The sequence below is a fragment of the Montipora capricornis genome, chromosome 10, assembly GCF_036669925.1.
Source record: "Montipora capricornis isolate CH-2021 chromosome 10, ASM3666992v2, whole genome shotgun sequence".
Taxonomy (NCBI): Eukaryota; Metazoa; Cnidaria; class Anthozoa; order Scleractinia; family Acroporidae; genus Montipora; species Montipora capricornis.
Genome location: NC_090892.1, coordinates 29,428,504 through 29,444,363, shown reverse-complemented (window position 1 = coordinate 29,444,363; position 15,860 = coordinate 29,428,504). Strand labels below are relative to the sequence as shown.

The following is a 15,860-nucleotide window of genomic DNA, read 5'->3' as shown; positions in this document are numbered from 1 at the left end:
GTGTAGCAAAGGCAGTGTTGTAACATATGAAAAGACTTCGATGTTGACTGCTAGTCAAAATTACTGCAAGTAGAGCACCTTTAATTGAAACTTAGGACCATATTGGTTTAAGGTACAGCCTGTAGCCTCTCTTTTGTTGAAATGTATAAGGCCTGAAGGGCCAGCATTTTTTGATGACTAAAATACTTGAACTGGCAACCAAATCTAAAACTTAAGAGCCAGCTAACCTCTCGGTTTTTTCCTGAAAGTTGAGCACTGCCTTACCTTGTAACCATTAGAACAGTTGATATATCTGTTAGCAAAAATTTGCACCTTTAGTCAAGTTCATAGAGGTTTATACGCGACAGCATGTACAATATTATAATTTTTTTAAACTTACTGCTAATTGAGTTCTTGCATGATTAACTGCCAAACACCACACTGCTCCACCAAAAGAATCTACTGTTGCCTGAATTGTCAAAAAAACAGCAGCTGTAGTTAAATCCCCTTGTTAAATGAGCACAACAATAACTAGATATTACTGATTGATGACTTCTTTAGCTTCCAAGTTGAGACTGGTGCTGTATAATAAAATTTGTATTTTGTCTTGAAATAATTCTTGGAGAGGAAACTAGATTGCCTTGTGGATAACTCTTATCACACAACTCTGCATAGTAAATGGTCATTGTGCCAACTATAGTAAAAAATTGAAATCCTGCAATTTGTCACCATGTTTTCATGGCTGGACAGTGGACAAATTAATTGACCACTAAATTAACAAACTCTGCAGGCAGAATATGACAAAACAAATTGATTTAACTGTATGAGCATCATGATTATACAGCTTGCAAAATCAGAAATGTACATGTAGTTTTGTATTTTTTTTCTGATGATAGATGTGACCCTCAACGGGAAAACAGTGAATAAGGTGTTTGCACGTGCACAGCACGGTCCTAACACATTTCCACAGTACTTGTCTAACACGCTTGGCATGTGTACAGTATTTGCAAGAACAAACAAACACGGTAAATTCCTTTGTCCTTGACACCGTACTAGCTCTGTGCTTTTTCTTTAAACACAGTTTGGTCATAAACCCAAAGAAGAGTAGTTTACCGCTGTTTATTATAAACAAGATGTAAGATTAATCAAAGATCATGAAATCTGTTCTGCGTGCTTACTTGATTTGTCAAAAAATGGATGTGAAATTTACGCAGTCAACTTGACGTGTAACATATGTTCATTTCCAACGTCAGCATCATCTTCTGTTCGTTGTTTGTCACTGATTTGCGGATGATAAACCAATGCTGGTCGGTTTGCCCACTGAGCTAGAAACTCCACTGATCCCGCTTACTTAATTGCCCAATTTACAGAAAGCTATACTACAGAATTATGTGAAACAGCAGAGGGTCCCTTTGCTCAAATTTAGCGCTTCTATTGCACTTCCCAGAAAAAAGCCATGCTCACGCAAATAAGCAAGGTCTACAGGTAGTACAAAACTTTCCTCAAGCTTTGATAAAACGCTTTTTTAAACTTATGGTGCGAAAAACAAACACAAGCGATGACAACAACCTCAGTTTGGGAAGTTAAATACGGGAATTAAACAATAAACAGTCCCCACAGTATGTGACACAACGCATCACAAAACACACCGACTTCGAATAGATACATGTACAGTAACCTCGCCTCTTGCCCTTGTTTCTGTCCTTTTTATTTAAACAACAAATCAACATGACAGACCACATGGACGATGGACAAATTAGTCTTAAAATTTGTCATTTTTAACTGAAGTCTGTCACACTTGCTTTAAGTTCATAAGTTTTGACCACTTTAATAGACTGCTGGTAGAAGTGCAATCGTCACCAGGCGCTGTTACAAGGAAATTGTTACAAGGTGCTGTCACCTTGGTCAAGTGAGACTGTGTCTGCAAGCTTCAAATGATCTAACCATCATTCACTTCGAAAGCTACAGCCAGAAAAACAGAAGTATTAAACTGAGAGACGACTTTGCCGTTAATGAAACTTCACCAACGGCGAAATATTTACAATGTAAATTAAATGACGACCTTGGCATTTAATTTAGTAAACTTCACTAGTGGCAAGATAGCCTTCCTTATAATTATCATAAACTAAGGGATAACTATCGAATGGTGTTGAATGACATTTCATTTCCATTATACTTTCAATATTATTTTGGCCCATGTTGAATCTTCTGTGCTTGTCTGACATCCGCAGTGGAATATAGCAGTTTATAGTTCATGCGACCTGGCCTCGATAGAATTATCAGCGTGTTCAGAGTGTTAGAAGTTGATACAGTAGGTGTGTAAGCACACGGAAAGCTCATCGCACGCTCTCTTGTCTATAGAGTGTGTAAAAAACAAAGGCTTCAACTTTAATAAGGAAGGCTATTAACACGTAGCTAACGTGTTAAGTCATGAGCACTCCTTTTGTTTCAACGTGCTTATGTGCCGTGCGCGTGCGTTCACCTTTAATATTCACTCTTTTCCCTTGGAGGGTCACAAATTATCATCCACCAGCTGCAGATGTGTCCTCAACACACCAACAAGCTTTCAAAAGGCAAAACTTTTCGCATACACAGTTTTTCAACCCTCTCACGAGATGAGAGCCCCACCTCTTGAGACAAAAGACTTGTATTAAAAGAGAAAACATTCATCTAGAGAAAGGGTGGTAACTTGCTTCTGAGCACTGAATAGGACACATGTACCAGTACAGTTGTAAAAAGAAGTTTTTGCAACAAACAGGAAAAAGTAATATCCAAATACCTTGGGACAAAGGCTCTTCAAGTTCCATTCAGTAATTTCAGCATTAAGACCTCCTGTAAATAGCCTTCCTTTACACCAATCGAGTGATTCCACTGATGTGCCATTACAGCCAGGAATGATCTAAGAATTAAACAAAATCATGTTAACAATCACATCAAGCATACTGAGCCATAACAGAGTTAATAGTGATTCAAAATAATTGTACTTACTTTTTGACTCCTAATAATAATTATTATTATCATTCTCAAGAGCAATGAGTTGCTACGATTTCCTTAAAAGGTCCCTACTTCATTATACAAAAGTCATACAGTGTACACTGCTCCCTTTAACAAAACAATAGCAGTGACAATAAAATGATGACTGCTGCACTTACACGTAGTTCTTAGTATTTTTTTTTTTTACCGAATCTACAAAAAGCTGACGTTTCGAGCGTTAGCCCTTCATCAGAGCGAATCGAGGAATTATGGGTTACGTGTAGTTTATATAGTAGAGTGGAAGCTACGCTATTGGTGGTAACATGGCAACATGAAACTACTCTACTCTACTACATTGTATACTCTACTCTACTATATAAACTACACGTAACCCATAATTCCTCGATTTGCTCTGACGAAGGGCTAACGCTCGAAACGTCAGCTTTTAGAATCTCTGTACGGTGGCCAATTTACATTATCAACTCCGTTGATAAAACCAAATTTTTGTATACTACTTCCCCACGGACGCAGCACCACAGTTTCTTTAGAAACTACCCCCTTCATTCAATTGTTCCACTAGGGCATGCATGCTAGGTCCACTTGTTGTGGGCCAGAGGCATGGGGAACAAAACATCGAAATGTTGCGTTGAAACTGTTGCTTGCATTTGCCCAGCCCGTTCAAACATGTCGCAACATTATGCAACAATTTTGCATGACGTTGGGTTGAAATGTTGCGAGCATTTGGCCAGGCCTTAAAACTTAAAACTTTTAGTCTTTAACAAGTTTCCTGTGGAGTCGAACAAAGAAAAGGAGAAACAGTGGAGGTTTACCAAAACAAAAATAAATGCCAGGTGTCATGCGAGTAAGTTCTGTCATAGGGATATTTCATACAGTAATATTATACACTGATTGTTGATTAACATTTTCACACTCTTTTAGCTTTTTTTTGTAAGTGATTGGTATGATTACAGTAAGAAAACATGAATTTTGAACATTAAGTAGAATCAATAGCTGTGATAATTAAGCCGCGTGTGCTGCTTCCAAGTAGATATGAATGCCGCAATCGAAAAGTCGCATGCAACTGTAGTAAATAAATGTATTTTGGATCTTATGCCTTCTAGTCATTTCATCAAACCCTACGAAGGCCTTTAATTCTGCGCAGCTAACTTCATGAAAACGGGCAATGCGCTCGGGGGTATTTAAGAGCTTTAGACAACATACCTACGTTTCGGTTACCATTAATTCCCATAGTTAATGTCACTGTTCCTTGGTATCAACATAGTTGGCTTTTAACGCATAATGTAAGGCGCAATAGAACGAGACAACAGATGTATTGGCGTTTTTTGAGGGGAACACTGCCTTGCGACTGGTTAGCCTATGCGACTTCCGGATTGCGTGATATAGAAACAACCTCACTTATCTCCCCAGCACTACGAGCTGATTGGTAAAGAGCACGTGCTGGATCGGACAAGAGTATTGGTAGCGAGCAATGTACAAAGGCAAACGAGCCAACAAGCTTGGGGGAAGTCGCTGCGCAGACTTAACCGCACCTCGCAGGAGTGACCCAATTTTAATGAAGGCAGGGCGATAAACCCAACCCATCTCCAAAGGGAGGGAGGGAGGGGAAAAAACTTTAACAAATGCCAACAGCTAGTTGTTTTACTATAGAAGACAAAACTGCCAAGTGAACCTTGGACGGCTAACTGAGGCTTTTATAGCTAGACTCTGTCTATTAAAGTAGCCAGTTGTACAGCTTCTTCTATGAGCAGGTAGGTATTACACGTGCTCTTTAACAGTTATGAATGAGGCCTTAACAGATTTGGCCAATGCAAGTGTACGTTATAAACTGATATCTAGGAACAAAGTCACTGTGTCCTCATTTTATTTACAACAAAACCATTGATTTTATGACCTTGAACGACCGACTACAAAGAACACGAAGATAACTAACGCGACATGAATAGCCCCTTTTAGTATGGTCACGTTCCATTAACCGTATTTTACTGATGGGGCAGTAAAATCTCATTTAATGTCACTGTTCCTTGGTATCAACATAGTTGGCTTTTAACGCATAATGTAAGGCGCAATAGAACGAGACAACAGACGTATTGGCGTTTTTTGAGGGGAACACTGCCTTGCGACTGGTTAGCCTATGCGACTTCCGGATTGCGTGATATAGAAACAACCTCACTTATCTCCCCAGCACTACGAGCTGATTGGTAAAGAGCACGTGCTGGATCGGACAAGAGTATTGGTAGCGAGCAATGTACAAAGGCAAACGAGCCAACAAGCTTGGGGGAAGTCGCTGCGCAGACTTAACCGCCACAGATGCGTGCAAGGCACTGCATCCCCCCAAGCCAAACGCGCAAAAAAAACTGAAACTTACACGTGCGAAAACTGATCGGTAACAGAGGCCATTTTCGGTGCAACTGAATGTAATACGCTCTTTGGAGTACGAATATAGAGCTGGTAGCAGTCAGAGGACCAGCGACCGAGTACCTTAATAAGCCAATCTGGCACGCCGGCAGCAGCAGCCGTAGAGGCAGCCCCAATGCGGAAGCTATGCCCCTTAAGGCTATGGTGGGGAAGACCGACCACCATGGCGCTATCCCGGAGAAGTTGAGCGACAACGGACCTGGTAAGATAGCGGCCGGTTTGAAAGCGCAAGAGTGGTCCCTGAGGGGGCGTGGTTAGGAGGAAATATCTACGCATGGCCATAACGGCGCAAATGGGGGAGAAAGTACGAGCGAGCGTGAGGCAGTGCCCACGCCGGAACGCATCGGTTTTTGATGACTTTATGCGAACTGTCATGTACTGCGGGCAAGCTAGATTAGGATGGAAACCAATGCAATCGGTGGAAAGATCGGTGCTGGAACGAAACTGACTGATACCAGGGTAAGTAAACTCGCGACAGCGGAGAAATGCAAAAAACGCTAAAGTAAAGGCAGCCCAGATCATAGAAAAATCCCTAGGACTTAGCCAGGACTGCAATATAGGACGGATGGCGCAAAGTACCCGAGGGGTAACCGGTTGGCGACGAATTTGCTCGTCGCCCTGAAACCGGAGAATGCCCTTGAGAACCTTGCGCAACAGAAGCTTGCCCTTTATGGGATCGGGGAACCCCGCTGTGATATGGAGGTTACGAACCGCCGCTAAATAAAGTTTAATTGTGCAGTGCCGTACCGATCTAGCTAAATAGGAAGCAAAGTAAATGAGTGTACCTTCAGAAGCTGGTAACACTTCCCCCGAAGGGCTTTGGAGACGGTTCATGAGGCAAAATGTTAAAAAACGCTTTTCCCCGGTGCTGTAAGCGCGATTTGTATTCTTTGCAAGGCCCCAGCTAGCGTAGGTTAGGACCTCAGCCTTCAAAGGGTCATTAGCGAAGGCGGGATGGTACAAGGCATCTGGTCTGCGACGGGGGCGAGAGCCCGAAAACGCTGCATCTGAAAGCGGGAGAGCGCATCAGCAATGCCATTAGAAACCCCGGGAACATGACGGGCCCGTACCAAAAAATTGTGTTTCATCGAAATGAGCACTAAAAACCGTACCAAATCCATGATACGCGGGGACTTGGAATGCCCTGAATTAATTATAGAGACCACGGACTCGTTATCACACCAGAACTGAAGGCGTTTTCCCGTGAAGAATGGGTGCCATATCGCACAGGCGACAACGATGGGGAAAAGTTCCTGCCATTCAATAATAATGCCCCTAACCCTATCAAGGCGCAAGTGGGGAGGCCAACGGCCTTGGAACCAGTGACCCTGAAGGAAACCGCCAAAACCGACCGAGCTTGCCGCATCGGTATAGAGCTCGAGGTCGGGGGTTGGGGTGCTGGAGGAGTCGAGGAAGAAGGAACGCCCGTTCCAATCGGTAAGAAAAACCTTCCACATATTTATGTCTTTAAAGAACTCCCGATTGAGGCGGATGTGGTGAAAACGACTGGGGACCCCTCTGGTAAGATTGATTATGCGTTGGAGGAAGGTTCTGCCCGGAACGACCACCTTACATGCGAACTGAAGGGTGCCCACTAACGACTGTAGCTCCACTAAGCGCGCCGAACGGCGTTTTTTGAACGAGGCTAGGAGATCCCGGATACGTGTTAATTTATCGTCAGGGAGGCGAGCCTCCATGCGAACCGAGTCTAGGACAATGCCCATGAACTCAAGGACTTGCGAAGGGCCTAACGTTTTGGATGCTACCACAGGGGCATTGAGCGACATGAAAACCCGGAGTAACGTGCTAAAACTCTCGAGACACAGCACTTTTGAGGGTTCAGCGATAAAAAAATCGTCTAAGATGTGAATTACGTGATGAAGGCCGTAATTGTGCTTAAGAATCCATTCGATACTATCGGACAGTTGGTTGAAAAGAAAAGGGGAACTACGCAAACCAAAGGGCAGATACATATCCACAAAATAACGGGACTGCCAGTAGATACCCAGCAAGTTCCAATCATCGGGGTGGACCGGTATCAATCGGAAGGCAGACTTGAGGTCGGTCTTAGCCATGAAGGCCCCCTTACCAAGAGACTGGATGATACTAATTGCGTCGTCCACCCGAACGTAGGACAAAGAGAACGGATCCTTGGGTATGTGATCGTTAATGCTATCTCCCTGGGGGTAGGAAAGATGGTAAATAGTCCGCCAGTCAGGTGAGTGCTTCTTGGGAACTACCCCTACCGGGTGACATTGTAAGGCAGGGAGAGGCGGTAAAGAGTAGGGCCCGGCTACCCGCCCAAGGTTTACTTCCTTGTTCAAATTGAGGGTAACCACCTCTGGATGCTGAACGGCAGAGATCAGGTTAGGGGAAACCCGGGGGAAGCGGGGACCGGAGTAACCTATGCGCGCACCTTCCCTGAGCATACTTAGCAGATTAGATACAAAAGTACGGTTCGGATGATTAGCTAACTCTGTCTCTAACTTAACAATGTCAATAGGTGTAGAAACCCGCGGCTTGTGTGAACTCCTGAGCTGTTCCACTTTATTTTTTGCTGCGTTCGCTAGCGGAGGAGGACCGAGAGGGGCTGGGGCTACCGGAAGGTTGCTGTGGGCAGGATGTGGCAGCATGGTTGCTGGCGAAACAGCGGCGGCAGACGTGCGGGTAGCTACAGTTGCGGCGCCGGCATCCTGAGGGCTTGTTGAAGTCGAAGCATACGGTGGACTGGACTCGGCGAGGTTTTCTGTTGGGATCAGCGGAAGGACAGTCGTCCTGAGTGTGGTAGGGACTCGAGCAAACGGAGCAGTGGGGCTTAGCTAAACCTGAAAATGTTACGGTCCACAGCTCCAGGTCTACGGTGTCCCAGCTGATGGACAGGTTATACGCGGCGCGCCGGCGGAACTGCTGGTCGTACGAATACCACGCCATGCCCTTAAACTTAGTTACGGCCCTACTTATAATTTGCTGGTATTTGATAAGCTCGAGTGCTCTTCGAGGGTAGGCAGCGACTAGGACCAGCATGAATGCCGTATAGGCGTCCAACCATTTCTGGAAAGAGTCGATGGTGGGTCTCCGTTTCCTGACCATAGTAACAGGGGAACCCATGGGGCCTAGGGCCGAATCGTCCAACCGTAGCTGAAGTTCGGGGGTCTGGGGCTCATTAAGAGATTCGGGTAACAACAACGCAAGGTCTACGTACTCACCGCGTAAGATTCTGTCCTCCAAATTACGGTCGACTGGCCGGGAAAGCCCTAGAGGAGAAGCCATTCCGGGAGTGCGAGGGCGTAGGACCGCTTGAGGTGAAGACTCTGGTCGGGCAGGCGTACGGAAGGCTTCAAAAGCATTGGAAACCGTCTCCGCAACGATCTCCTCGATGGCAGCGCGTTGGGCTAGACTTAGGGGAGTTGACCCGTCGGGATTTTCCACAGGCGTTGCTGGATGGTCGAACAACTCGCCGATAGAAGAGGACGAGTCTTCGTCCGACTGGGCGCTGTCCTCGATGTCTCTGACGTGGGCGGGAGCGAACGTGTTAGGCGCCGTTTGGACTGGATTGTTGGAGGTTGCTCGCGCGCGAACGGCTTTAGAAGACGAGCGACGGCGTCCAGAGGTTGCTTTCTTGGCCGTAGGGGATGGCTTTTTCCCACGGGCGACTGCGGTGGACGGATTGCCGAACAAGGCGGTTGCCAGTCTAGCGGCAAGTTGGGCTTTTGAACCCGTGATGGGTAGGTTCAGAGCCTGCAAACGAAGCTGCAGTACTTCGCTCGATAACTTCGAGAGGTCCTCCTTTTTAGCTGTGGCGCGACTGAGGTTGAGAGCAGGACGAGAACGAACCATGATGAAAAACTTTAACAAATGCCAACAGCTAGTTGTTTTACTATAGAAGACAAAACTGCCAAGTGAACCTTGGACGGCTAACTGAGGCTTTTATAGCTAGACTCTGTCTATTAAAGTAGCCAGTTGTACAGCTTCTTCTATGAGCAGGTAGGTATTACACGTGCTCTTTAACAGTTATGAATGAGGCCTTAACAGATTTGGCCAATGCAAGTGTACGTTATAAACTGATATCTAGGAACAAAGTCACTGTGTCCTCGTTTTATTTACAACAAAACCATTGATTTTATGACCTTGAACGACCGACTACAAAGAACACGAAGATAACTAACGCGACATGAATAGCCCCTTTTAGTATGGTCACGTTCCATTAACCGTATTTTACTGATGGGGCAGTAAAATCTCATATTATCTACTCCTAAGATGAAATGACAGATGATTGGTCAATTATCCTACCAAATCTCCATGACAACAAAAAATACAGTTTTACTAAGGGGGAGTGGGTAGAGGCCTAAGATCAAGCCACCATGTTTGTGGCCGGTTATGATAATTCAGAGGTTGTCGCGCGCAGCCAGTTACAGCCGGTTTGGATGTGGATGGGTTAAAAATTTGTTCGCCGGTTAGGCTTGCAGTGCAGCTCGGAGATAAGCGAACCAAAAACTGCAGATGCAAGTCAAAACACATGCAAAAAGGCTCATTAGTATTTATGAGCTCCCCTTTTGTCTTTCTTTTGTTGCCTTGTCTTTGCGTCTTTGTTTAGTCTCAATCGTTTGCGGTGTGGTGAATGTGAAAATCATTTGCTTGTTCGCTGGTCGGTGCATAACTAAAAGAGCAAAAAATCTCACCATATGCTTATTCTAATGGCGCCAAGTCCTTATGGCTGGATATTTGTATTTTAAGTCAAAAAAAAAAAAATGATCAAGTTTGCTTTTGAAGAAATATAAACCTAGCGACAAACTGCACACAAGAACCTTTTTAACATCGAAATTTACATGAAAGCGTTAAGAGCGATAATAATTATTATTAAAACAAACTTCGTGCCGGTGCATCCGTTTAGTCGTAAACTAAAAAACACTACTTGTAAGCAAAGGGCTCGTCATTAACAGTTTTGTACAGCCATTCATCACTTAAAATTGAGTATTTAACTCCTTCTGTCGTTTTGGACGTGAATACTTAAGTAAAGCGTGATGCTCAGCGATAGGTGAAAAAATACAAACAACTTTGGTGTCCAAGGCCGTTGCGTCTGTTACTCGTAAACTTAAAAACACAACTCATTAGCAGTTTTGTACAGAAATACATCATTTAAGGCTGAGAATTTTGCAGCTTGAGTTGTTTTGTTGTAAATTCAGCAGTAAAGAATGATTTATTGGCGTGGAATTTCAGCGCGACAATACGATTTTAATTCATGTAATATCCACATCTTCAGTTCTGTTGGGTACGATTTCCTGATTTCAATGGGTACAATGCTTTCACTTCAGACACAAAATTTTTCTTCAAAGGCTCAATGATGCGCTGATCACATTTATTTGATTTTTCTGCAAGGAAAAGTATTCGGCTAATTATGGGCATGCGCTGACAAGAGGTCATCATGATGTGATTCCGGACATAAGTCACTGATGCAAACGGTGAAATACTCTCAGTTCAAAGAAATGATTTTTTAAAAACTTTATATGATATGCCGATCGCATTTATTTTTGCACCCGTCAGCAAAAAGTCATCGTGACATGACTGTAAAGACAGCGTCACAGCAAGCACTGAAAAAATCATGTCCATTACCAGTCTGTTAGTTAGCAGTTAGTTTTGTCTGTTTAACATTAAAACGTTGATGTAAATTTTCCCGTGTGAGGTCACAACTGTCTTACAATTACACAAAAAAGTGGCCAGAGAATACATGTAAGTTCACCTTCTAAGTACACATCCTACACGTATTTCACAGGTGGGTGGGTGCGTTATGTCAACTGAAACCTTACACAAGCCATGGGACCTGAAACCCCCCGCACACCTGTGCCCAGACTCCCAGCCATGTGTGAGAAAAATGTTTCCCGCTTCTTTCGTTTCTCAGCCAGTGGAAAACCCCACTTCTCACGCACCGCCGGGAGCCATGCCAAGCCGAACCACACAAATGTACATAACATACTTTCTACTCGCACAAAAAAACGGCAACACGCACAATTTCAATGGCAAAAGTGGAATGTAATGATCGAAATAAAGTTCCTTGGATGTCTAGTAATTAAACACGAGAAAACAAGCTGTTGGCACGAACAACATGGGATCAAAGGCAATGGCAATGTCCATCCTTAATTAACTTTGAACAAGTACAAGCACGTCCAAGGACTCATTCTTTATATGTAAATTGTTCCGAGCCTTCTTACTACACCAGCGGTTGGCATAAACAACAGAATTAAACACAATGCCAAGGTCCATCCTCAATTGACTTTGTAATGTTCAAGTAGAAGCGAGTCTGAAGACTCCTTTTCGTAATTGTTCCCAGCCTTCTCACTTCTCCAACCTCCATGTCTCTCGAAGAGTCTGTCTGGCACACCGAGAGCTGCTGCCGCAGAAGCTCCTTCTGAACGCAGGCTATGGGTTCCAAACATACAGAAGTGGGGTCCAGACCCTCCTTGCCAAGTTCCTTCTTGATCAGCTCCTTTGCCCGACTGTAAGACAAAGCCTCTTTCCACAGATGAACTCCTCTTTTGGTATGCAACACGCATCAAAATAACGGAGAGCCTTTGGAGTGGTTCCCAACTCTCAAGGATTTCTCAATGATTTTGACTGGGCAAGGGGTTGAACTGCAACGGGCTACCAAAACCCATGACCCTTTGAGGAACTGATTATTCTTCTGTTTTTCTAGAAAAATAGCTACATGGGAATCAGCAAAATAAAAACTGTCTACTGACAAATATGTAATTGTGCAAGTCACCCCATCGAAGGAAACCAAAGAAACCCATGGAGAACAAGGCTGCCAGCTGGAGGTCACCAAGGTTACCCTTCTCAAGGCAACTGATCACTTTCCGCACTACCGGATACGCACTCAGCTCCTGATAGCCACTCTTTTTATGAACCCAACTCACAGAGTACACTGCAGAATTCACCAAAGACACTGACTGGGTCTGTTGAATGAGAGATACGACGTACAGCTTGAAGACCACAGAATCTGCCGGCAAAAAAGCAGCCATGTGACGACTGGCAATGACTTCCAGAATTTATAAGCGCGCAGATTTATAAGTCACAACTGTTGTAGCAGTGCGATCACAAACCAATATAGCTGGTAACGCCTTTGATAGCTGTTGCAATTCCGGATGGTTAAAATGAACTGCATGAAATTCAGCTGGGAAGATGACCTCCTCCACCATGTGCTGTACAGCTGCAACACAATGCCATAAGAGCAGGGACAAATCCAGTAAGCTGACGTACCATAAAAGAGGAGTAGATCCACATGCATGTACACACACTAAAACTTGGATCCATAAAAGAAGGATTAAGGAAGCCATAACAGCTTGGCGCCCATAACAGGCCTTATGAGCCAAAACAGCTGATAAGCCATAACAGCTGAGTAAAAGCAAACAGGTGCCCATAACAAGCTTGAAACTCAAACAATAGCAGACATGATGATGTGCATGGCACCAGCCGCCAAGGGCATGAATGGATCGCCAAGGTATCACCAGCGGCTCTGTCATTGTAGCTAAAATAAAGCGTAACATAAGGCAGCAAGCAAGCCTCATAAGTCCCAACATTGGAGCCACAGAAGCAAAGCTGAAGTGGCAGTAGACCAAAAGGTGGCGCACTAGTTGCAAAGACACAGCTGGCAGCTGCTCCTGGAATAAAGATGCCCTCATAAGGTTGGATCCTAAGGGAATTTGTTACAAACCCCCTCCACGTACCACGCTTGGTAATAAGCAGGGGCCACCATGGTGCAGAGTGCCATTCCAGGACTAAGAGGGTTCCATCCTCCCTTCCATCTGACATGTGGCACAAAACATGAGGGACCAGATATGGTGGAGGAAACAGCCAATTGTAATCCCCTGCCCATGAGACAGTGAAGATATCAACAGCTTCACAAGTACCAGGGTTTAGTGAGGAATCTGCTACAAAACTTGTCCAACTGCTTAGTCTTCACACTTGCAAACCGGTCACTTACAAATAGATCGCAGTTGGTTAAAATAAGTAGTGCTATCTCTGGTCATGTTGTGCCTAGGGGTGGTATTCCCCAAGGGACTAATTTGGCCCCCTTGTTGATTGCAGTACTTGTTAATAACCTCGCCAGGCAATGGAAGATCAGGGCTACAGTGCAGACCAGAAATAAGCATCCCAAAAAATGCGTATGAAACGAGCATAAGAAAATTGCGCACACGCGTCTGCGTTTATAACACACGCATCGAAAACGTGCCTTCATCAAATATAATTAGTATGTATGAATTGGCTCATTGTGTTTTCATTGTTTAGGTTCTTTTGTTAGTTTCAAAGCAACACAATAGCTGTGTCAACTGTAGTGAAGTGTTTCACAAAATTGCAACCCGCGTTTCCAAGTGAAACGCACTCGCTTCCGCTTCATGTTTAATTTCCAACATTTGAAAATTACTTTCGCTTCTCGCTGCATCACAAAATAACATATAAGTGAGTGGAATAATATATCCCTGTGATTAAAATGTAGAACTGGGCCATTTTCCATTCGAAAGACTTCGCTTTTTAGTTTTACCAACAAAAATTGACGATCAGTCAATCGACAACAATATAAAATCATCAATATAAAATCACAAAGCAAGACTTGAGCGAATGGCGCCGTGAAATGCGGCATGAAAAACGAAATAAGGAATATACTCAATCGCAAACAAAACGCCATTTAATGTCTCTGTTCCTTATGTTTGTGTGCTAACTACTAGTTATGATCAAACATTGACTCCAGTTGGCATTAATGGGGGAGCACTGCCTTGCGTTAGGTTAGCCTGTGCGACTTCCGGTGATTGTGTGACAAAGGAACTTCACTTATCTCCCCAACACTACGAGCTGAATGGAAAACAGCACGTGCTGGATCGGAAAAGAGTATCGGTTAGCAGGCACTATTCAAAAGGCGTGAAATGCCGCATGGAAAACGAAATAAGGAATATACTCAATCGCAAAACGCCATTTACATCATGTGTAATACTTTTGTAGAGTATTTCAAATTGATTGTTTTCATGCGTGCCAGAAATTTGCAAAGGCGCTTGAATACTGGCATTGTGTCCTTTTGATCAACGAGGCTGGTTTACTGTAAGATATCTGCTGCATCAATTCCTTTCTTTAGTTTAGTTTTATGGAGAAAAGTTACTGCGGGTTGGCTGGAGGCATACGCCATGAGAGTTCAAGCATGACATCGAATTCAAAACCCTGTGTGAAAGGAGGCCGAATTCATTCAAAGATACAAGCACCTTTCAGTGCCGGCTGTTTAATTTTCTTTCAGCTACGCATGCAAAATATTGTTTGTTCATATGGATGGCGAAGGCAGTGAAAAAAATTAGTGGAACAGAACGGACTTCCCTTTGGTCTGCTTTTACCAACATCTGTTGTTGAAGAACCTAGAACCGTATGTTTACTTTCGGTAAAGTGCAACAAATTTTCAGGAAAGCACTTTCATCTTACAAGCTTTTGTTGCGAAGAATTTGCAGATAGGTCAGAAGCTGCGTCTACATAATTATTTTCCCCGTTGAGGGGCATCTTGGTATTAGGTCAACGATTCAAACTCCAGTTTCGGCAACGAAAAGGTCAAAATAATGATCAGGGGTCAGCTGCGGGATGACAAAAGAGTTTCATTGTGTTTTATTCAGTGAATGTGAAAAGAAATTTAAACTTTGTTGGTTCCTTTCGAAACTCACAATGACCAGTTGACACCGCCCTTCAATTAAAATGTTCTGGTACTGTAAGTTGATCACAGGAATTAAATATTCATTTTATTGTCTGTCTATTGTTTCGTGGAACAATGAACATCAGAGTCAAATACAAGCTTGAATAACAAAAGAAAAAACGTGCATCAAATACACATTCGGAAACGCGCATTTAAAAACGTGTGCGCAAAAAACATGCGTGCATTTTGCGTCTGCGTAGGACACTTAATTCTGGTCTGCACTGTAAATACGTAGACAACCTTTCGGTAGTAGAGATTATACCTAGGTGTTCCACCACTGTGCAAGAGATATTTGCACATATGCTAGTGAGCATGGCATGCGCCTCAACCCAGTGAAGTGCAAGGAGATGTTTATTGATTTCTTACACTACAAGCCACACCATCCTCCTCCTTTGCAGCTTTCTGGGTCCGAAATCGAGAGTGTCCACACGTATAAGTTGCTTGGTGTGTATGTTACTGATAATTGTGACCCTTCACGCAAAAAGGTGGCTTATCCAAATTTCAGGCTATGGCTATTTTCACGGTCCTGGCCGTGAAATTGTAAAAAAATATTGGAATGTGAGTGAAATTTCCCTTTCATGCTGTGAAAAAGGTCACAGTCACCGTGAAAACAAGTCGTAATGTCTGAGAAATACTTCACGCCGTGAAACAAAGTGAACTTCTTGCCATCATTATGTCACGCCGCCTGCAGAGGTTTTACTGCAAGCATTATTGAAAGTCTTTAGGAATCGCCTATCTATCAGCGAATCGCCAACTC

At 43.8% G+C, this 15,860-nt stretch overlaps 2 protein-coding genes across 2 annotated transcripts in view; both read right to left on the bottom strand.

Annotated features, from left to right (window-relative positions):
* LOC138022315 (U3 small nucleolar RNA-associated protein 4 homolog) overlaps positions 1-15,860 on the bottom strand; it is a 50,708-nt gene that overhangs the window by 28,580 nt on the left and 6,268 nt on the right. Inside the window, exons 3-4 of the mRNA XM_068869424.1 lie at positions 2,759-2,878; positions 380-448 (exon numbers count right to left, since the gene is read on the bottom strand). Of these exons, the coding sequence (XP_068725525.1) occupies positions 380-448; positions 2,759-2,878 (189 nt within the window). The remainder of the gene's footprint in view (positions 1-379; positions 449-2,758; positions 2,879-15,860) is intronic.
* Positions 7,800-9,374, bottom strand: LOC138022316 (uncharacterized). Its single transcript, XM_068869425.1, has one exon. The coding sequence runs from the start codon at positions 9,223-9,225 to the stop codon at positions 7,936-7,938; it is 1,290 nt and encodes a 429-aa protein (XP_068725526.1). The 5' UTR covers positions 9,226-9,374; the 3' UTR covers positions 7,800-7,935.

Coding starts and splice junctions, on each gene's coding strand:
- LOC138022316 (XM_068869425.1), bottom strand. CDS start 9,225: ATGGTTCGTTCTCGTCCTGCTCTCAACCTCAGTCGCGCCACAGCTAAA.